Below are 23,174 nucleotides of genomic sequence, written 5' to 3' on the forward strand. Positions count from 1 at the left end.
CAACCATACAGATATATTGTTACATGTATGCTATAATTTTTGTAAATTATGGAATTTCCATTTAACCTTCATATTATGAATTTTAAATAGTTTAATAAATACATATTTGCATTCACTCCTAGGCATGCAGTATTTTATATTCTCTTATAAGTTATCAAGTATAACTAACATTTTATAAAGAAACAGAAATGGATTAATATTTAAATTTACAAATTTATATGCAATTTAGTAATCATGCAATACAGATGCATCTAATCAAGAATTAATAAGGAAAGAGGAGAATATTTTACATCAAATTGAGACAAGAAACAGGTATTGTAGAATGGATTCTTGCCTCAAGGAGATGTAATTTTAGTATTTCTTTCTAGTGCAGCTTCCTACTAATGAATTGGGTTAGCTTGCTTGTCTATGGAGTAATGTACCTGTAGTGGGTTAATAAATATATAGATATGATTATACTCTATGTGGATTTGCAGAGCTCTTTTCTCAGAATCTCTGAAATGGGATTTGAGAAGGCCATTAAATGCATTAAATAGATGGAGAAGCTGGATTATGGACACATGCACAGGGGCTACCCATGCAAGCTTTGACTTGTGCCAGGAGCTGTCACCCCAGCAAAGAGTGGGACATGGTGCCCAAGGGAAATAGCAGGCTGAATCGTATACCTTGCTGCATGAGAGCCTCAACTCCAAACCAGAAACTATTTAGCAAAGGTAAAATTGTTTTCCACCACGTCTGAGTCAGGATTGCAAGGGTGTGGATTATACCACTCATAGGGACTAAACCTGTGGTAATTGAGAGAAAAAAAGAATATATTTAAATAGCAGTGAGACGATTCTATCCAAAATTCTTGCTGCAAAAGAAATAAAAATAGGTAAGATTAAACAAAACCAAGAAAGAATGCATTTTTATCACAAGATTTCATATGTATGACAACAGTATGAATTTCAAATATCCATTTACTAAATTTATATCCACAGTAATGTAAGAAGTAGCATTCTTCATTGTATTGTCTTTAGAAGAAGAAATCTTGTGTATCAGTCAACTAAACATTTTAATATAGGCTTCTACATATGCAGGACTGTCTTAAAAATAATATTTTTAAAACCTATAGATCATCAAAGAATCAAAGACTGTTAATACATGGGCATTTTTAAAGATGACATAATTGTGAAAGGAGAATAATAAAAAAGTGTTGTTTAAGTATAATAGATACCACCAAGCTGACAGATAATAGAAATAAGCAATGGATATTTAAGTATGTAAGGGACATTATGTTGTGTATACAGCTTTGTGGGGAAATGAACTCAACTTTGACCACACCAAACCAGAAACTCCCAACATTATCATTAGTTCCTGGCATGCATGTAGATTTCAGATCACATCCCAGTATACAAGATGTCAGTGAATATTTAGGAACAAAAATGAATTTGACACTGCATTTTTCTAATTATGTGTTTGCAAATTTGTAGTTCATTTGAATCATTGTGTTAGAAGTAAAGCACATTTGTAACTTTAGGCCAAGTACTGCTGATTTTTGAAGTATTATTAATAATTCTAGAATGATTCACATTTAACTTTCAAATATTGTCATATATATATACATAAAGTGATTTATGATAATTATAATCCAAATTCAGTTATCAATTAGAGACTCTCCAAAACACCATCCCCATAATTGAATGCATTTTAATTATTATGCTAACAAATTATTTTCCCTAATATCTCAAATTTTTAAGCCACTCTTTTACAAATTAATTAGTATATACATCTTTCAGGAAAGTAGTTTATAAATCTCATTTTTAATCCAAGTTTTTTAGAATACTGTATTTGTCATTTTAGAGAACCTAATTTTCTTCGCAAATGAACTTCTGACATTAAAATTCAAAAGATCAAATGAAGCATTTCATCCTTCAAATGCAGTTTTAGAACATGCTTGTCTTAATGGCCTCTGCTTGACAAACAAAGAAGTGTTTTGTTTGGTTTCTAAGTTGAACTGACACACTGAACAGAACGGTTCATTGAATAGTAATTAAACATTCTGATGTGATTTGCTGGGTGTTTCACTACAATAGAACTGGCTTACGTTGGTAGATATTGATGTTATTTAAATCCTTTTATTTGTTTTAGACTAGTAAGAAGATGTCAGTGCTATTTGGAACATAATTTCTACGTGCCAAATATTGGCAATCATCTTTATATACATTTTATTCCTTTCAAAATATAACCCTTGTAGAGTATTTAAAAATCTCCTTTCATATGAATGGCATTGTGATCTTTTGGATAAAAAGTTCTGCAACTAGGAGACACATCTCCACAACTTATAACCAGAAATACCCTATTTCTATTACTTAAAATAAAATTAGTAGTAAGACTTAACTCTCCAGAATTAAAAATGGAACACTAGAATTGTTGTAGTATTTAGGGATTGCTCATTGATTTGGTACAATATAAACATTGTATGAATATTTTTTAATAATATGATTTCACCCCTGAGATGTATTTTTAATTGACAGATTGAAATGTTGAAAATTAAAATATTCCTTTCCTATTCTTGAAAGTCTATTAACTATAAACATACAGCTGGTTTGCAGAGTTAGATTAATTCTCTACTCATTGAAGAGCTTAGAAACATAAGCACAGATCATAAAATTCTCTGTGTGAAAAATTAATTTCTTGATATTTAGGAGCTATGAACTTGACAAAAACAATCTAGTGATGTTATAAGTTGTGTAAAAAGAGATGGTGTGGAAAGGTTTGAGGAGGTGAAAGTATAAACACAAAGATACCCTTTTTCCCTTTCCCAATTATAAAAGTTATGTTGAAGGAAGAAAAAGGAAGAAAGAAGGAAGGAAGGAAGGTGTGGAGTGAATCAAAGAAAAGGGAGAAGAGAAGAAAAAGAGAGAGGGAAGGGAGGGAAGGTCCCAGCTTTTTTCTCTGATAGCTCTCCTTTCCATGATGAAGTAGTCTCATAATTTAAACTGAAGAAAGTAATCAATTTAGGTTATACAGACACTTTAAGTAAAAATTGCACACATTTCATGAGATTATTGTCTGCTTAATGAAATACAAAAGGACTATATGCCCAAAAGATGCATACCAAGATCTTTCCTGTGTCTGCAAACATGATCATCCAGCAGTGACTATATAAGCTCACATTGTTTCTTTCCCACATATTCTTCCAAGTGTCATTTGCCCCTCACAGACTCCACTGATTTCTATGTCTACTTTGTCCCTTTCACATTTGTCAGTAGCTCTAATTCTGTTTATTGTATATTTTTCTGTCTTCCAGTTATATCCACCCTCTGCATTTATAACAGATTTTGCTCATATTAGCATCTGTAGTTCCTTCCCAAATTCTGTCAGACAAATATTCAAAGCATGACTTGCCTACAAATGTATATTTTTACACGTAGATTTAGTTCCTTAATTATTCCTGCTTCATATTTGATATAAAGTGGGTTTTTCACACAATTCAGTATTGTGCTTGACAGTACTCATATATCCAAGATTAAAATTGCAATGGTCCAACTCAACCTTCCACTTGATTATTCACTCCATCTTCATGCCATCTTTAAGTGAACAGCAGCTTAGTAACACTTTGCTCACTGAGTCTCAACAGGCTTTGAGTCATTGTTTTTTTCTTTACCTTCTATTACTACTAAAACATAACCTACAAGCATTTGTCAATTCACATTACCACACAAGGGGATCTCCATCTGCTCTTCTTGACTGACATTATAGTATACTATGGTAGTTAAGGGCTACCATAGTGTTCAGCAATAGGTTTATAAGGAGATATGATTATCTGAAATGTTTTCTTCTCTCTACTCTCCTTGAAAAGTTTTAGTGCAGAATAATTCCTGTGCTATCACAGCTATGTATAAGTAAAGTCTTCAATCATGCCCAAAGTCTTCATTAAAAGAAAAAAATCATCTCTAGGCATATAATTCAAGGCTGTTATACTTTGTTCTAAAATAGCATAACAGAATGCACAACACCAGAGAAACTAGGAACCATGAGGACCCCAAAAGAGACACACATGGTCCCCCAAAGAAGGGGAAAAAGACAACATCTCCTGAGCAAATTGGGAGGGGGTCCAGTGAGTGGAGAGGGAGTTAGGAGAAAGAGAGAGGGGAGAAGAGGTGAGGAGAACATGAAGGGGAGAAGGAAAAATGACTCAAGAGAAGAATAGAGGAGAGCAAGAAAGAGACGCCATAATAGAGGGACCCATTATAGGCTTGAAGAGAAAACCTGGCACTAGGGGAAATGTCCAGAGATATAAAATAATGACCCCAGCTAACAATCTGAGCAATAGTGGTGAGGCTACCCTAAAGTCTTCCCTGATAATGGGATTGATAACTAACTTATATGCCATCCTAGAACCTTCATCTAGTAGCTGATGAAACAGAAGCAGACACCCACAACTAAACACTGAACTGAACTCCCTGGAATCCAGTTGCAGATAGGAGTGATGAGTAAAGGGATCAAGACAAGGCTACAGAAACCCACAGAATCTGCTGACCTAAACAAGGGGGAGCTCATATACCCCAGACTGATTGCTGGGAAACCAGCATAGGACCGAAACAGACGCGCTGAATGTGGGTATCAGCTAGGAGGCCTGAGAAGTCTATGGTACTTCTGACAATGGAACCAGTTTGTATCCCTAGTGCACAAAATGATTTTTGAGCATATTTCCCAATGAGGGATACTCCCTTAGCCTAGAGACACGAGGGCGTGCCTAGGCCCTACCCCAAATGACTTGATAGATTTTGATGATCTCTCAAAATCTGGATGGTGGATGGGACAGAGGAGGGTGGGTGGGCATGGGAGGTTTGAAGAGAGAGGGGAACTGGAATTGATATTCAAAATAAGAAGAAAAAGAATTAACTCTATTTTGTCTTGCAAACTGTGTTCTCCTGCATGTTGGGCTACTGAATCCTTAAAAATAAAAACTTTATTCACAAAATAAAATCCATCTACTTACTCTAATCAATTCCTTTTCTCTCATGACATTTATCCTGAAATTCCTCATAGCACTGTCTAGATATATAGCTCTTCTGATTATCTTCCTTGAGAGATTATGATGATAGAAAATGGTGGCTCAGTCTAATTTTCCATTTCCCACCCCTAAGAATATTTTTCAACAATTCACCTAACTGAAACTCTATTGACTACCTTCCTTTCTATGCAACTTGCTAGAGTTTGGAATATAGTCAGACTATATCTTAATATTTCACTTAAGAACTGTTGTCATGAACTGTCTCTTCTTCCTTGCATTACAAAAGGTGATGAGCAGGAAAGTATTACACGTTGCATGGTGAGAATAACGGGGCCTCTTGTCAACCTTTCACTGAATGAAAAAGCATTAGCATCCCTTCAGATACTCTGTTCCAGCTATATCTGTTAGAGAAGCTTACAAACAGCTAATGTTTTCTCTTTTCCTTATCTGTGGAACTAATAATATCAGGCCATATTTAACATTATTTAAATCTTCCAATATAAATCAATGCACTCTCCTTTTGCTATTACATTGCAAACTAATGCGTTCTGTGCAGTGTCTGATTTAGCTTTGTGTGTGTAAAATTTCTAAAACAAGTTCTTAAACATAGTATTTAAAATACTTTCAGTCTTTAGTGTTCCCTCCTACTTTAGTTTTTATTCATGTCTAGCCGAATGTCTCACCCTGTGTACTGACCTGTTTATGCATTATTTTCTCCTCAACCCTAAGCATCTGTTTCTGTGAAATCTTAATGGACATGTTGATCCTCAAGCCCACTTTTGACTATTTCCAACTTATGACAGAGTTATTATTAGTACTGTCACGTCTTTTAATTACTGGATGCTTCTTTCTTCTTACCCTTCTTCCTATTGCTGATGGCTGGTCTACAGCTCTCAGAACCCCCAATGATAAACACTATGCTAGGGATTTCAAAACTCTCAACTTAAAGCCATAGGATCTCTGTGTGTACTCTATTTAATTATATAAATTACTGTCTAGATAGTTACCAACTTCATACTGAAAGTGTTTAAAAAAAACACAGTGATTTAAAAGAACATTATGTTCTCTCCCTAATTTCTTCCATTTTAAACAAACACACCATTTTCTGCATTCTTAATACAAAGTTTATTCCCATATTTTCTTGATCATTTCCCTCTAATATACAAGCTGGAGTCATGTTCGTGTTTTGTGAACTGCTTCTATGAAGGATTCCATCAGCTTTCCTTGAACTTTGATCTTATTCTCAAATGAGGGATTTCTTTATAAAGGTGTGATTTCTCTTGTTTCTTATGTTGCATATGTTGAATATTTTATTATGACTCATTCAACTAATTCCTTTTAAAATCAACCAATTTCTACTATCCACTGAGTTATTTTTGTCATTTTTCTCAAACTTTGAATTAAACATAAACTTATGAACTTTATTATACTAAAAAGGAAATTATATTACAATTAATGGAGAGTAAATTGCTTATAATATTACATATCAATTTGTACTCAGTTTCTTATTTCCCACACATTTATTTTTTTCTTTTTTTAAAATTTAAATTTGAAACAAAGTTATTTTACATGTCAATCCCGTTTCCCCACCCTCCCATCCTCTCCTATCACCCCACCAAACCCCAGCCCATCTCTATTCTATTCCCCCTGTGGGGGGACTTCTAGGGGGAATCTTCAAAGTCTGTCATTATCATTTGGGGCAGGGCCTAGGCCAGCCCCCATGTGTCCAGGCCGAAAAAGTATCCCTCTATTTAGGATGGGCTATCAAAGTCCATTCATATACTAGGGATAAATACTGATCAATTACTGGAGGCCCCATAGATTGCCCAGTCCTCCTAACTAACACCCAAGTTCAGGGTCAGTCCTATGCTGGTTTCCCAGCTATCAGATGAGGGTGCATGAGCCTGATAGCTGAGAAAGTTCCAGACATTTAAATGTCTTTCCTGTATAGTATCTTTAAGCTGAAATGAGTACGCTGTTTTATAATTTTGAATTCATATCAGTAGTTACTTCATCATTATTATCAAATAACAAATAAAACCTTAAATTGAATTATGATATCACATAAACTAATGCAAATCTTGAAATTTTAATTGTGGTCCGCTATGCCACTCTGAGTTGTTTGTTTGTTTTGTTTTGTTTTTGTTTGTTTGCTTTTTATCAGCTTTACTCTGCTAACTACTATGATTATGTTTTTCATTTATTATCATATAATAAAACTGAGGATTTGAGAACAACTGGTCTTGCACTAAGTTCAAAAGAAAAATTCTCCAAATCTGATATTTAAAATTTCTATTCCTTTTCAATGGCTTGTGTATACAATATTATTTTTGATGATGATAATCATTGGCTAGTGATTTAATTATTAAACAACATCTCAAAAATTTCTTGAAATAAAATAAGACTAATTAAACACTGTAACATCCATTATTGTTATATTTGACGTAATAAAAATTATATTTTAGGGAAGAAAACTGTAGTAAATGTCCATACACATTGAACTATGTTTGTAATGGACTTGGCATAGTGGTGAATCACAAAAAGAACACTCATGCTAGAATATTTTTAAATAGTCAGATGACTTTACTATTGATCTACACTTTTGTCTTTTTAAGTCCTTATACACTATGACAGATGCTTATGGTGACTAGATGCCATGTCTTCAGCTGCACTCTTGTTTATTGTTTATTAATTTTTAAAGGTCACTGCTAGTCAGTTAAGCCATGTCCTTTTCCAAGACAGATGGATCAGCCATGTTTGTGCCAACAAGACCATCATGTACCCCAATGGGTTTATAGCTTAGCATTTACTTAAGAGGCAAAGCAGAGGAGAAAATTTCATAGAAGTTCTACCTGGGCATGCAGCCACAAATAAAGTACCATTTCTCTACAGAAACCCTGGTGGGCTGAGAAGCACAAGAGCAGCTCCACTTACAGGGAAGCAAGCTTCCATTAAGCTCCAGTACATGTGAAGTGTCCCAGTGGACAGAAAATCAGATTGAAATACAGGAAAGAAGGAAAATGGCTTCCCAAGGCATAGAAAAATCTGATCATGCCTTTGATTCATCCTGTTCAGACAATGCTGGTTTAATGATCTCCCTGGAAGGCTCAGATATAAAATGAGAGTTATTCTACCCACTGAATAGAGAGCATGCCTTCCACTATAATCATAGTTTTAACATGAGGCGTATTAAATTAGGATGACTCCCTCCAGACCAACTAAATTTAAATAATGAGATCCAAAAGGTGAGAAATGATTATGACTTTATGTTGTGTCATCCATGCCAAGTATAAGCCACTGAGTTGTGTTAGCTCATCTTGAATTGGTACACAAAATATAATACTGCTAATATCATTAGTATAAAGGAGTGTTAATAGATTCTTGTTCCCAAAATCCACAGAAGTCTGGAGCTAGGTAGTTCAACAAGAATCCATCTCAGATGGCATGAAAGTTCTTTATCATTACCCCCAGAGAAAATCAAAAGCAAATTCTTATGGTCAAGTTAAATTTCCATTAACAGAGAAATATTTTTTTCTAATTTTCCAACCATCCTCAAAGTCAGAACCTTTTCCATTTTCACTTAGAATAGAAGGCAACTTTTTAGTGCATTTGCATCCTGCATTTAGTGGATGCCAAATAATCTACTAATTGAAAATTTTAATGACATCTAAGATGTCATTAGAACACACAAAAACTCAAAATAGTAAAAAGACTATTTAAATAGTAAGCACATTAGGTGACTTCCAATTTCTTTGAAAAATTATTCTTAAAAAAAATGTTTTTTTTTTAATTTACTACTTAGTGACATAGTAATGTACATGTTCAAATTTTAAAATTAAGTAATTATGAAATATTTAACTTTCAAATTTTTTCATTTATTATGTGTATGTATGTGTGTGTATGTGTGTGTGTCTGTGTGTGTGCGTGTACATGGACACAAGTGTGCCACATCATGTGTAAAGAAGTCAGAGGGAAATATATGGAATTGATTTCCTTCACGCTATGATGCTACATCCAGGGATAAAACTCAAGTTTGGCAGAGACTGCCTTTCCTTTGTCCACTGGGCTAGCTCCCTGTCATGAGTTCTTTAGGGGATATTAACTTTAATCTGAACTCAAAAATTGTTTTAGTAGTATTTTGTTCTCAATATTTTCATATTTTTCTATCTCATGAGATAGAGTATTCTTTATATGCTCAATACAAGTCTTCTTTTTGAACCTATTAAGGATTGGTAAAGTCTTAAATGTTAGGCCGTTATCCTCAGGGAGGAAATACAGCATATTAAAGGAATTAGCATATCATTAGACTAAAAATAACTTTTAAGGTACGCTATTGATTTGCAAAAGCTTTTTATAAGTAACTTTCACAAAATGAATATAGGAATTAATATTAATTGCTTCTACTATGGCAAATTATCCATCATAATGTCAAACAGTTCTGGATAAAACACTATATCAAACACATGTCTGTCAAAATTGCTGGTTTACAAGCCCCAGAAAAGTCACATGAGCTGCTGGTACATATACCACAAACACTATTACATGAGTCTCTGCAAAATTCCTATGCCTTTCTCTAGTTGAATCTATACAGTTAACTTTTCTTAACTTGCTACAGCATTAAAGAAATAGACACAATGCCCTAGAATAGTGTTTGCTCCCTTTAAACAAACTGCTACACTACCACATGAAATGGGTACTGAGAAATTGCTTCATGGATATAATCTGGTTATATGTGGTAAGTGTTTTTTTATATATATGTTTTTGTTTACTTTCATAGTTTCTTATTTTTATTGATTTTCTTATTTCTGAAACTTACTAGCCATAAAATTTACATTGTATCCAACTCTTAGTTAATAGTTTAAATAATTTACATGTTCTTAAATAATTTAATTTTCAGAAATAAGGGTGGCCAGTATTTGAGATCAGTTACAGTCATGCATCCAACATTCTTATTATGTAAAAAAAATACTTCAAATACATTCAATTGTATCATGAATTAGATTTGTATGGTTTAAATGTCTGTGCAACTGAATATGATATACAGTCCTATGTAGATTTTTTAACTTGCCCATGCCTAAGACTATTTAAGAATTATTTTGTTTTTTTAGGGTACAACTCTGTAGTGGGTAACTTAATCAGCATGTGCATGCCCTTCGGTTCAATTCCCTGCACTGAAAGGAAGAGTTTCTGAGAAAAATAATTCTCTAGCTGCAAAGTACTGCAAGAGCTTTCCAAATCATTAATGAGCAGGATATTAGTTAAGGATTCCTATGTTTTCTATACTAAGATGCAGAAGGTTTCAACATGTAAAAAATGATATGACGATGTTGAAGTTGATGAAGTTAGATTACAATTAAGAGTGACAGAAAAAATAAGAAACACTATATAATCTAGGAAGTAATAAAACACCAATTTATAAAGTAGATAATTTTCCATTAAATAAACAATTTAACGTATCTGTTTTGTTCAACAAAATAGACCTCAATGCATAAAAATTAACTGTCATTTATACCCTCATGATAACTTTTAAAAGAACAAATAGAAACTATTATAACATGTTAGCTCTGTATTTAAAATTCCTGACACAAGACAGGTGACTTAATACCCATTTAGAAATCAACTTCCATATTGTAAGTACTCTCAAATTTTCATGCAGTCATTATAATTCATGGCAATATGTAGCTGGCCCTTTTGTTCTTCTCCAATAAAGATGTTTATTAGTTTGAGATTAAATAGAACATAATGTTAAAAATAACCCATACTTTAGTTTTTGTGTGTGTGTGTGTGTGTGTGTGTGTGTGTTTTCTTAATTTCTATCTTGCTGTGAGATATCTCAATTTTAATGACCTTCCAGACTTCATACCCAGGCTTCTCATAACAAGCTTATTATTATTTCTAAAATAAACAATGGTTGTCTTTGTAAGAAATCAGTTCCACAGTTAATCAAAACATCTTCGAGTGCAACTCAAGTGAGAATTCTCAGTCACCTTCATCTTTTTCATTATCGTGTACTCAGTCACCAAACTTTCCCAAATTAATTCTTCAGAGTGACTTGGGGTCTTTGTTTGTTTGTTTGTTTACTTTTTAATCTCAATTTCATAAAAACGTTTGCCTATAATTATATTTTGTGCCTTGGACATCTTCTAAACAAATTCCTTTTGAGTCTGCATTACATATGGGTATTAGGAAAATATTCCCATACTCTTATTTTTCTTTCACTATTTAATTAAAAATTCAGAAAATCACTTTTACCTTCTATCTATTCTAACCTTTTCCATAAATTTCAAGGCTGCAAAAGCTATCATGGTTGTGATTATTGATTCTATGAATTCTCCAAACAAATCAACAAATAACTCAATAATTTACATTCATATTAATCTGTTCACATGACAAACATGCTAACACCTCCAAACTTCTGTTGATTCTTCCTCCCTCCCAACAGAAATGTTTTTCTATTACAGCCAATCAATTAATATGTTGTTTATACTTTAACAATGATCTATCTGTTGGATGATTAGCACTTCAAGTGGAAAAAAAATATGCTATGTTTATTTCAGACTCCACCATTGGAAATGCTCTTTCCATTATTGTATATTCAATAGCATTTCTTTATCTGTTCATGACTAATTTATCTATTTGTATAATGGACCCATTAAAGGAAGGAAGTGTGCATACAACTATGATTTGTAATTCTTACGACATTAGATAAATACTGATAATAAGTAAGTGATTGGTAAATAGTGCTACTTCATTTAGTCTTTACATACTGAAAAATAAAATTCTATAACACTTTGTTCAGTGTTACTCTAGGAGGATGTGGCAAGAGTAGGGTTTGAAATCTCAGAGAATAATTACAATTATGTTTGCCACTTAATGATACATGCATTCTCTTAGGTATGTATATGGAAAGGAAATGTAGAATTTATTATCAGTTCTCTTTTTGATTTTTCTAACACGTGGAAAAATTGGTATTATTGAAACTTTGAAAAACAGTATTTATCTTGAACACTGATTATCTGATTATTTGCCTATCTGTGTATTTCTGTTGTTGTTATTATCTTAAATTCAGACATAATTAAATATCTTGAGAATCAGACCATTTTTTCTTTTGTATCCAGTTAAAACTTTCCCTAAACTATACACAGATGACTATACTACCAATATGATGAAGTGACTGGTGAAATCAGTTGGAATTTCCCTCATAAGATGTATTTTATTTACAAACGGGGAAAACATTAACCTTAGGCAAGTACTTGATATTGGACTCATTGGCAAAGAGCAAAACATAACTCCGGGAACCACAAAAAATACTTTCCTACAGCACAGAAAAAAAAAAAAACAAATATTTCTGAAAGGAGCCACAGTGGTGCAGAAGAACTAAGAAACAACAAATCTCTTCAGGAGACTACAGTGTAGACAGTAATACCCACCCATTAGCAGAATCTTGGCCTTGAATGAAAGCACAGCTTTCAACTGTGCATAGAGAGAGGAGAGTCTAAACCATTATTCTGCTCTTTCAGGCACAGCTCTCCCTCCACTGGTAATCATTGTTGATAACACAATCTCTGAGCATGAAGGGAAGCAGGGCACTTAAACACTGCAGGCTCACAGGAATGTGGGACTGACTGGGAATCCTTTTCACACTCAGGAATGTTAAGTACTGGGAGCTAAAGAGGCTGCATAAAAGGTGCATTGTATTTTTCCTGTTCTGAAAACATATAGAATTCTGCTCTGTCTCTGATAACACAGCAGAAGGTTACCTATGCCTGGCATTTCCAGTTCAGTGTCCTTCTAAGTGCCTATACAATTAAACTTGATGCCTAAACAAAACGGCAACTGATAATTGTCTGGACAGAATGGATCACAGTATCTTCTCTATGGACCTGCAGCTCTTTGTCTCTGTCTCTCTGTGTGTTTCTGTTTATGCCTGTCTGTCTCTCTTTGTCGACTTCTCTAAAAATATTAAATTTGGTATTTTATAATACTTTGCATGCATTTATTAAGTAGATATACTTCTTAATTATTTAATTAACATGACAAACACATTATAAATTTTTATGTTATGCAAACATTTTAAAATTGTTCTGACACTATTTATTTACATACATACTTGAAAGAAAGCATTTGGGGTAGAAATTAGGGGGAAATTAGCATATGCAGCATATTTATACATTAGGATATAATTATGCCGTGTATTTTCTAATATAGAAAAAAACACTGTGATATCTACATAAGTATGTTTAATCCATGAAAATAATAGAGGCAATTGTTTAAGTGATTTTTTAAATACCCAGATTTTACATTAATATATTAAAATGTTTTAGGTCATGTACTTTGAGAATTATTCAGTACATAATTTTAAAATTTATGTGTTTATGAGATTTCAATTTGTAGAAATTTCCCATTGTAGTCGATATGATTTTCAATAGTTCTTTATATTAGGTTTATTTGATTGTGAATATTTTATTATTATTTCTTGCAACTAATAATAGATTTTTCTTTTTAATGAAAATGCATGTGCATTGCCATTAATGCTTTCTATTATATGTGTATAAAGTCTGTGTCCACATAATCATGCTGTTATTTTCTCTACACGATCACATGTACGCACATGTGAACACATTAGCTTTATTTTTCTTTCAAAAGGTCAACGGAGATACTTTATATATTTTCACAAGAGCATTTTTCTTTAGTTTTCCATTCATGTTAAAAGGCTTTGCTTCATCTCAGCCAGGGAGACATGGCTCGTGATCATGAAATTAGGGGAAAAAGGCCATTTGTGGCTATTTATCTCTAAATTATCAGTCTTTAATTTCTCAAAGTACTTTTGTAATAGGGTTAGCTACCTATTTCATAAAAAATCTAGACTATTTTCAACATGTTCCAGCATATTTGTTTCCTGGATTACAAAAGATCTTACATATAATATCACCCCCTATCTTCTGCTTTTAATATACAAAAATCTTCCACACACAAATCTCTTAGTATATTTAAAAAGAATCCAAATTATTTTTCACCACACGTCTTTATGGAAATTTCTAAATATTACATTACCAATTGTATCTATATGGAGTTGGTCCATAAGTTAATGATACTTCACTAGAGTTTACAAAAACATTTACCATAGAATTTGCTTCCATTGTAGTAGCAGTCCATTCACCTGGATTCTAATAAAAGGCTTTTCTTATACATTGTATAGTTCATGGTAATTACTTAACAAGGTGATTACTAGGCCTTTTTTACTTGTGAACTTTTTCACAACTTTAAGTAACTCCTATTTCTGTGTCAAGTGAGAGCTTTATGCCTGGCTGTTCTGCCCTGACAAGATAAGTGCAGCAGAAACTTTTTCTCAGTTTCATGTGTATACAGTCAGTTACAAAAATAAAATCAGTATTTAAAAAATTACAAAGCTTGTATATTTGTGTTTAACATTCTTTTAATGTAATAAATTTACTTTACATTGCAAACACAGTCTCTCTTCCCACTCCCCTCCCTTTTTACTACCTTAGCCCCTTCGTAATCCACCCCTCATCTGATTTGCTCATAAAAGAGTAGGCTTCTTAAGAGCATATCAAGGTATGGCAAACCAAGCTGCCCTAAGACCAAGCTCCCCCCTCTGTATTCAGGCTGGGCAAGGCAAGCAAGAATGAGGAATAGGTTCCTAAGAGTAAATTAAATGGACAGACCATGCTAATTGTTTAGAATCCCCCACAAACAGGTCAGGCTACTCAACAGTCACATACATGCAGAGAGACAGTCTTCGTAACTCAGAGTTTTCTCCTTGCTTCCTCGTTTATACCTGCAGTCCACAATGTCTTTTATTGTTTATTGTTTCTTTCAGAGAACTACTTTTATATGAATGGTACATAATTACACTATGAAGACTACACTCTGTCAATTATCCACACTAAAACTCAATAAATTGATAAATATTATGTGTTAAAAATTATTAGTTCTCCTTAATCTTATTAATGTTTTTCTTTATTTTCTGCTGGTAACATGGACTTGTAATTCCCTGAAAATTTGAATTAACTTAATATTTATGTAACAATGACATTGTTATTAATCATAATTTTATCTAGCAATGGGTAAATTAAAGGAACAGTTTTATTTTATTAACAATCATTTAGACAAGGACTAAAAGGCTCTGCAAAAGATAATAAATAGCACATTTTATCAACTGGTCTGTAAAAGTGCATATAACATCACATAACATACTTATTCAATGTAGGATATTTTTCTATGTTTTTTTTCTAGACAATGTAAGACTGATGGGAGATGTCATTCTGTAAATATGTTCCTCTTATTGGTTAATGAATAAAGCACTATTGGCCCATAATAAAGCAAGATAGGCAGGAATAGGAGACATGGAGGATTCTGGAAGGAGTAGGAAGGAGATCCAAGAAGAAGGCCCTAAAGGATAGTACACCAGCCCCTCTCTGGTAAGATAAGGCCACGTGGTAGTACTTATATTAATAGAAATGGGTTAATATTTAAGACAGAGCTAGCCAATAAGAAATGCTAGTAACAGGCCAACATGAGACAATATAAAATTTGAAACTGTCAGATTTCTAAACAGATCCACAACAAATAGCAGGGTTTATCAAAAAATGAGGTGCTAGACAATTGACCAAAATATGGGTAGCATGATAATGACAGAGATACTCAGAAACCATGCTTCATAATGGTCCCCTCGGAGCGAGAAACTCAATGGTTCTGACTATCACATTGTATCATTTTAATAGTCTGAAATGGAGGGACCACATGATAGCCAGGAATGTTGAGTCCTTCCTATAGTGAGAGACTTTAAGCTTTAACCTTACTTCTCTCTGCAAATGTCTAGTCTGCTGATGCCTAAATCTAGTTTTGGGTGTCATGTTGTCATTAGTCTTTCTTCAATTCTTTGACCACATGACTTGAGTTGCAATGGTAGATTTATTATAATTTGTTTTCATATATTTATATAAATATATATTTATCATTCTAATTTGTCAAGAGTCTAGTACCCCAGAAGAGACTGTGTTTTTGAACTGATAAATGTCTTGTTTTTGACATGTAATTTAGTTTTCCTAAATGTCACATTGCATTTAGATCTCATTTACAGACAATGCCTGTCATTATACTGAGTTAGACTTTATGCTTGAAAGGTTTCACAAAGTTTAATTCTTTGTATTATTAAACAACACAGTTATATTTCGACTATTTGTTTGAACATTATGTTAATGACTTATGCCCATTAATATTTTGTCTATTTGCTGACATTCATTTTTCCCATTTTTTTTTTTTTTTTTTTAGAATTGAACTTAGCACTCTCATCAGCTCTCTGTAAATCTAGTCATTTTATTTGTTATATGTGCAATCTTCTTGACTTTTTAGGAAAAGTTTAGATTGATGAAAAAACATTCCAGGATGGAAGGGTCAGTATAAGTTTGATTATATTAACTGATTTCTAAATTGTACTACATTAAGTTGTCAATAGTTAATCTCAAGAGAATGAACACTTACACTGTCTGATCTTAATTGGCCACAGAGTTCTTCCCAGAGGAGAAATTATTTAGTATCTTCTGTTTGTAATAAGGTATCCTAGTATATTTTTAATTAATTTTGCATTTTTATTTAAGGTGTGTTATTATATGTCATAATATTTTAATAACTAGGGACTTACTATGCTTAACAATTTTTTTCATGGCTTAAGTAAAGTTGGGAAAATACTGCTGAGAATTTACCATATTAAATACTTACAATGAGTAATTTTATAGCATCATTTAAGATATTGTACTATACTTACTGGAAACAAACGTGATAAATTCTCATCTAAGAATATATCCCTTTTATTTATGCTGTAATACTAGCAATCTGAGACTGAGGCAGGACTATTACTGTAGGTTTGAGGACAGACTGTTCTACAAATGAATTCAAGAAAAGACTGGGCAACTGTATGAAAATTACTTTGCTGTTCAGTAAAACCCTGTGGCAGACACTGCCAAAAATAAACCCCTATGGGATTATCAGTTTTCTGACATAGCCAAAAATCTTGGCGTTATTATATGCCCTAGATAATTCTAGATGTTAAAAATTTCACATGCAATGGCATAAATAAAGGAAGCATTTCTCCAAGTTTAAAAACTAATAGCTTGGGCTAGAGACATGGCTCCATGGAAGAGTCCAGAGGACACTAATTTGAATCTATTAAGCATATGGTGGGGTACAACACTCTGTAACCCATTTCTAATGATCCATTCTGTCTTCTATGGCTTTTGCTTTTTTATTCCCTTTTTAGGAGTGGCATGTAGATGATAACTGATATTTTAGAAAGCTAAAATCCTAACTATAAGGACATTGCTGCTAGTTACACATCCCAGAAACCTTAAAATTAGTTCTTTAATCTTTCCTTATTCATAGCAATCAAAACACACATATACATGCATGCACACTCATGCATATGTGCATGTATTCGTTCAACCACACACACAAAACATATATTTAAATAACTATATGTTCAGGTTTCCTATTAAAAACAGATGAAAGTATTTTTATTGAAACAGGTTCTGAACCTATCACTAGCCTTTCAGGGAGTAATTATCAGTTTTTGGAGAAGGTTACTACTATAGAAAAATATCGCTATTAGAATAAATTATTAATAATATAACTAGGAGAGAATGTCATGATTTAAAATTGTTCAGTAAGGAAATACTTCTATATCAGTGAAAAGAGCTCAACAATAGTAAACTATCAACATCCACAGTGATTAATAACAATAAAATTATCAAGTAACAGAATTATTTCTGACACATTTTCTTCTCTTCACAGATGTTTTTACATACATTTATCTTTAGAAAACACTTTGCTACTTCTTTAGATATCAAATTATTCTCATGATATAGGATGTATTGGTATTTGATTTTAAAAATGCTCATATAACTTGATAATACTCAATTGCTCTGCAATGCTATTTAGGTTCTAGCTTTCCCTATTATTTTCTAAATCTACTTCTTACCTGTCCAGCACAGCTATGCATTAGCATTTTCTGCCTGGACAGTTGCAATCCGCTCTGTGACTTGTTCTTTCCCTTCCCCTGGAAATGTAGTTGAGTGGCACGCTGAAGTCTCCTCACCCTGAATTACAGAGACAGCTCCATTTAGCTTTCCAAATGCTTTATCCCGGAGACATCTTGGGCTACCTTGATGTTGACTGCAGCTGGATATTAAACCATGAAAATTAGCTAGTGATACAAAAGAAAAACACTACTTCATTGTTTATAAATAATCTGCATATTTCTTAAAACACATACATTATTACTGAGAAAATATGAAAATTTAAAACTAAAACAATTAAATACATTTTTCAGTATTTACCATTGACATCAATTGGTATCTTTTAATGCCAACAAGTAATATTTATGAGTTTGAAGTACCAGGATTACTTTGCAGAAACAATATAATAATATGCCATAGAACATATTATTTAGAATCTATAAATGGTTTAAAAGAGCTTAATGAAATGATAGGAATGATAATATTTACTAATTTGTAATGTATTGATGGAAACAATTAAATTATGGATAAGAAAGGAATAATAAAATAATGATCATAATTGAAATATATGGCTTTCTTAGACTCCTATTTAAAAATAACATTTGTAAAAAATTAACTTCAACAATAAAGTGAATCTTAATATATTTAAAGTTGGTCATAATATATAACAATATATTATTTCTTTAACTTGCCTAAAATTGTCTTATTTGTGGATTAAAAATATTTATTGTAATAATATACATATTCAAAAATTTAAGACAAGAATAAATTGGATGATATGAAATTTTTTGACAGAATTCAACATAAGAGAAAACTTAATTTTCTTCTTAAAACTAAAATCTACTTTTGAAATTATACAATGGTTTCCATGGTACACCATTATATGGTTACCAATAACTCAACATTCATGTAAGAGTGGCTTTAAATTGAGAATTAGCAGGAAAATGACTCAAATTTCAATGCTGCATTGTAAAAACTAAATTTGTTCAACAAATTATTTATTATCTAGCTACCTATTTTTAAAATAACATACTAAATGTTAAAGTTGTTACTTTTAAATAAAAATCAGGAATATTTTATTTAAAATGTTCCTTTTATATTTATAGATCAGAGGCAAGTGGTTCACCTGCAATAGACAAACTAAAGATTTATAACTCAGTAAGTCTAGTGTTCAAAGACTCAGGACTGCCTGCTTACAGACACCTAGTCATGAGATGTATAATAGTGAAACATGAAAAACACTACATCTTTTTATAAAAAAAAAAAAAAAATCTGCACTCAAAGGGGAGAGAAAATGTCTGATATAAATGCTTCATTTAAGTATTTAAAATGATTTAACTGCTGTTATTATGATTACAGGAAATATTATTCATCAACAAACATAAACATGCAATGTATATCATTTGTTTCCTTACTAATATTTTAGCTATAAAATTTATTTTTATAAGAACTTTCATAATTTTTTTTTCATTTATGGGCTTTTTGCTTTTCGACCTGAGTCAGAAATGTCCTGAAATATACTGTATTGTATCAACAAAATGTGTTTAATATATGTACTTACTATGTGCATACCACATAATTCTTAAGACAACTGAAGTATGTTTGGAAATCAACTATTTTATTTTTATCTTCAATATCCAATATAAGAATTATCAATATGAATATTTTCAAATTCTCCACAAGCAATTGAAACATAGCTTTCAAATCTTTCTAATCAAATGATTTCAAGCCCTAATTTTATATATGTATATCCATTCATAAACAAAAAGTCAGCTTTTATTTGTTGTTTCCAAATCATATCTCAGTGTAGCAATTGAATAAGCTTATATTGATGCAAGGTACCCACAACCCCCAATTTACACACCAATGATAGTAAGGGAAGCTAAGAAACACTTACCTAATTTTATTAGGTTAAAATAATATTCAGGTGCATATTCTGAACCAACTTAGATGACAGTTGTAGCCCAACTATTTATAATGTTTATCATGCCAGTAACATTGAAAACCTACCATTTCACCTTTGCTTCAAATATTAAATGCATTAATTAGTAGGATATCTGCTTTAAATCATTTTTATCACTTTGGAGTAGAAAGAAATCAGGACAAAAGGAATAAAACTTGTTTCAATAATTAATTTAAGGTTATGTGTCTTTCCCTAAAACTAACAAAAAATTAACCTGTAATATCAAGGTTGAAAAAATATATATGCTTTTGCTTTATGCAAATTAAAAGTTTGGATTCATGTACCTTAAGTTAAATATATTCATTCTAGTTTTAAAATGAGGAACATAAAATTAGTTCATTAGCAAGTTTTATCATAAAAAATATAAAAAAGTTCAATTATGTACTTTCATATACACATTCTCAACAGGATTGATATGAAAACAATTTAATTTGAATGATGTAATTATGTAATGGGAATGTAAAAAATTATAGCAACTAAGGTGCTGTGGCATGCTCTAATGAATGAAGTACTGGCTGATGATGCTGTATCTCCTACTCATTAATAATTTGGAGAGAGAGTGCATTATTTCATTTAACATGAAGAAATAAAGTCATAAATCACTATTTTTTGTTTTCATTTCATATTGATGAAATTTCACTCATATGCATAAATTATTGGGGATAAGAACAACATGAAATGAATTTGATTCTCATTAGAATTTGACAAAGACTTGCTATTCTTTTACCATATAAAACCCACCATTTTAAAGAGGACAATGCTAGGAAATTCATAGCACATGCAAATAAGGCACCGTGTTTTACTGATATCTCTGTCTAGATACTGAGCATTCTGAAAATATACTTTAACATTTCTTACTTGTAAGGCTAGTAAAAAATGTTAAATTTTCACATGTAGCTACTAAATTATTTTAAGAAAGTATCTGTTTTGTATAAGTGTATATGGGTAATGTGGAAAAAAAGGGTATTGTTTGAATACTTAAATTGATAGTGGAATTTTTTTAAGTTTTGGGTAAATCAGAAGTTGGCTTTAACACTGCAAGGAAAATAATGCAATTCCCTTTTTAATGTATTTTATGTGAGTTTTCTAACTGCAATTTCTTTAAAAAAAAAAAAACTTTCTTTCTGTAACAGCAGATCAGAACTTGAAAAAGAAAAAAAAAAATAACTTTGTGCCTGGGTGGGTAATAGGGTATGGTGCATAATTGATTAAAATAGGGAAATGAGTGATTGTCTCTGTGGTTGTCAGTGTAGTCATTGTTTGCATACTATTCACACACTTCTTTTCTCTCAAGACTTTCTTTACACAGCTTAACAGCAAACAGCTTCCTACACAGGGCAATGCGTATCTGGGGGAAATTCCTGACATAAATAATGACAATAAACCAACAGCTTAATTAAAACTCACATTTACCATTAAAAAATATCTACACTACATTTTTTTTTCTACTTTTCTATATCTTTTAGGAAAATATAGAAAAAAAAAACAAAACAAAAACTGTTTCTGTGTATTTGGTGTTTCAATAGTCCTCCTCATAGACTTTATCTATTGGTCCAAAGTAGAGTTACATATCATAGCTCTGGAGTCTCTTTGTTAGACACTGCAGATGAAACTGCTTCATATTGAATACATAAAAAGGACACTATCTTCACTAGATGAGTAAATTAACAATTTTTATTAGTGTGCCTACCTTCCAAAACAAAAACAATAAGGTTTTCCAGTGTCTTGGGAAAACAGAAGCATTGTTTTCAAACCTGACAGAACAAGCCATGTTTGTAGCAAGATTCTAACCAGCCTTTCCACAGAACCTCCAGCTGATAAAATGAAGATTCTTGGAAACTAAGAAGTATGGAGGACTTGTGGAAAGTGTGCTTCATGATCCTTAGCTGATTGGATCTTAATAGACTCACCATAGGGATTCTTTCCCAAAGTCAAAACAGGGAAATAAAATAGGATTACATAGAATAGAGTAGGAATAGAATCCGACAAGAACTGGACAGAAAAGAGAAATACATAATGGGGTGGGATGGGATGGTGGGATGGGATGGGATGGGATAGAATGGAACAAAATGGAAGGGAACAGATTGGAAGAGAGCAGAAGAGATGAATGACTAGGAGATGAAATGGGATAGAAAAAAGGTTTGGCCAGATTATTGTTAGTTTGCTACAGCTCAGCCTGTGTTAACTGATGAAAGTTAAGAGCATATAGAGGCAACTACCAAGGACTGTACTGGACCCTATATACTGGAAATTTAAATATAACAACTTCACAAACATTATTCTTCAGTACATTAAAATTGTATTTATTGTATGAAATTGATTGATTTGCTGAGTAAGTATTGTGTATCTCCTTAATGGAAACAAGTCATCACAGTCTGTGTATAGTTCTCAGAAGGTTTGTCATTACATTTGTGAATTTGCACAGCAAACAGTGACTCAAAGATGATAGCCACTCTATTCTAGGAGCTTCTGACTCAATTGTGCCATTGAATTAAGAATAGACAACAAAGACAAATTATTAATCTGCAGTATTAGTAAAACTGGAATAATAACTGTATTCTCTTGCTTTTATAATTTATTTTGTCTTAATTTAAAGAAAAATATAATTTGAGAGGGGGCTGTGTATAAAAGGTTTAGCATTAGCCCAGCATGTATGAGGTCTTTGGTGTGGAACAAAGGACAACAAAGCAAGAAGAAAATAAAAGAAAGAATGAAAAAGTAATTTTACTTTATTGGAAAAGTAAAATAAAATACCAACAGATGTTTGATTACAGAAGGTTGCTAAAAAGTCACTTTAATTTTATATTGTCTTTGTATTACTTAATTTTGTTCTAATATCTACTTTTTTTACTGTCTTGAAATTATAAAATTGAGAGTTGGAAAACATGTTTATTTCTACCTCTATGGTTAGAATTCACCTCCTCTTCATAGGCCTATGATCTCTGTCTAGATCTTTGTTGCCTGCATTACTTAGTTAATATCCTCATTATAGGTCATTCCACTCAGTCACCACTGGTTTGGTTCTTCTAAGAAAAAAAAAATGAAGACACACTATCTACTACAATGGCCATGATGTAGGGGATGTGTTATTTTATAGTGGAGTCATCAAGTAACTATGGAGATATGGAGATATATTCCTGTAGTGAGATATTCCCTGTGGTCTTATAAAACCATT

General features: G+C 32.2%; 1 protein-coding gene across 1 annotated transcript in view; it reads right to left on the bottom strand.

The window, feature by feature from the left end:
• Positions 1-700: 700 nt before the first annotated feature.
• Positions 701-23,174, bottom strand: part of LOC127215308 (glutamate receptor ionotropic, kainate 2-like) — a 120,579-nt gene continuing 98,105 nt past the window's right edge. The window contains exon 5 of the mRNA XM_051175679.1: positions 701-785. Within this exon, the coding sequence (XP_051031636.1) occupies positions 701-785 (85 nt within the window). The remainder of the gene's footprint in view (positions 786-23,174) is intronic.

Source organism: Phodopus roborovskii, unplaced genomic scaffold (assembly GCF_943737965.1).
Source record: "Phodopus roborovskii unplaced genomic scaffold, PHOROB, whole genome shotgun sequence".
NCBI classification, from domain to species: domain Eukaryota; kingdom Metazoa; phylum Chordata; class Mammalia; order Rodentia; family Cricetidae; genus Phodopus; species Phodopus roborovskii.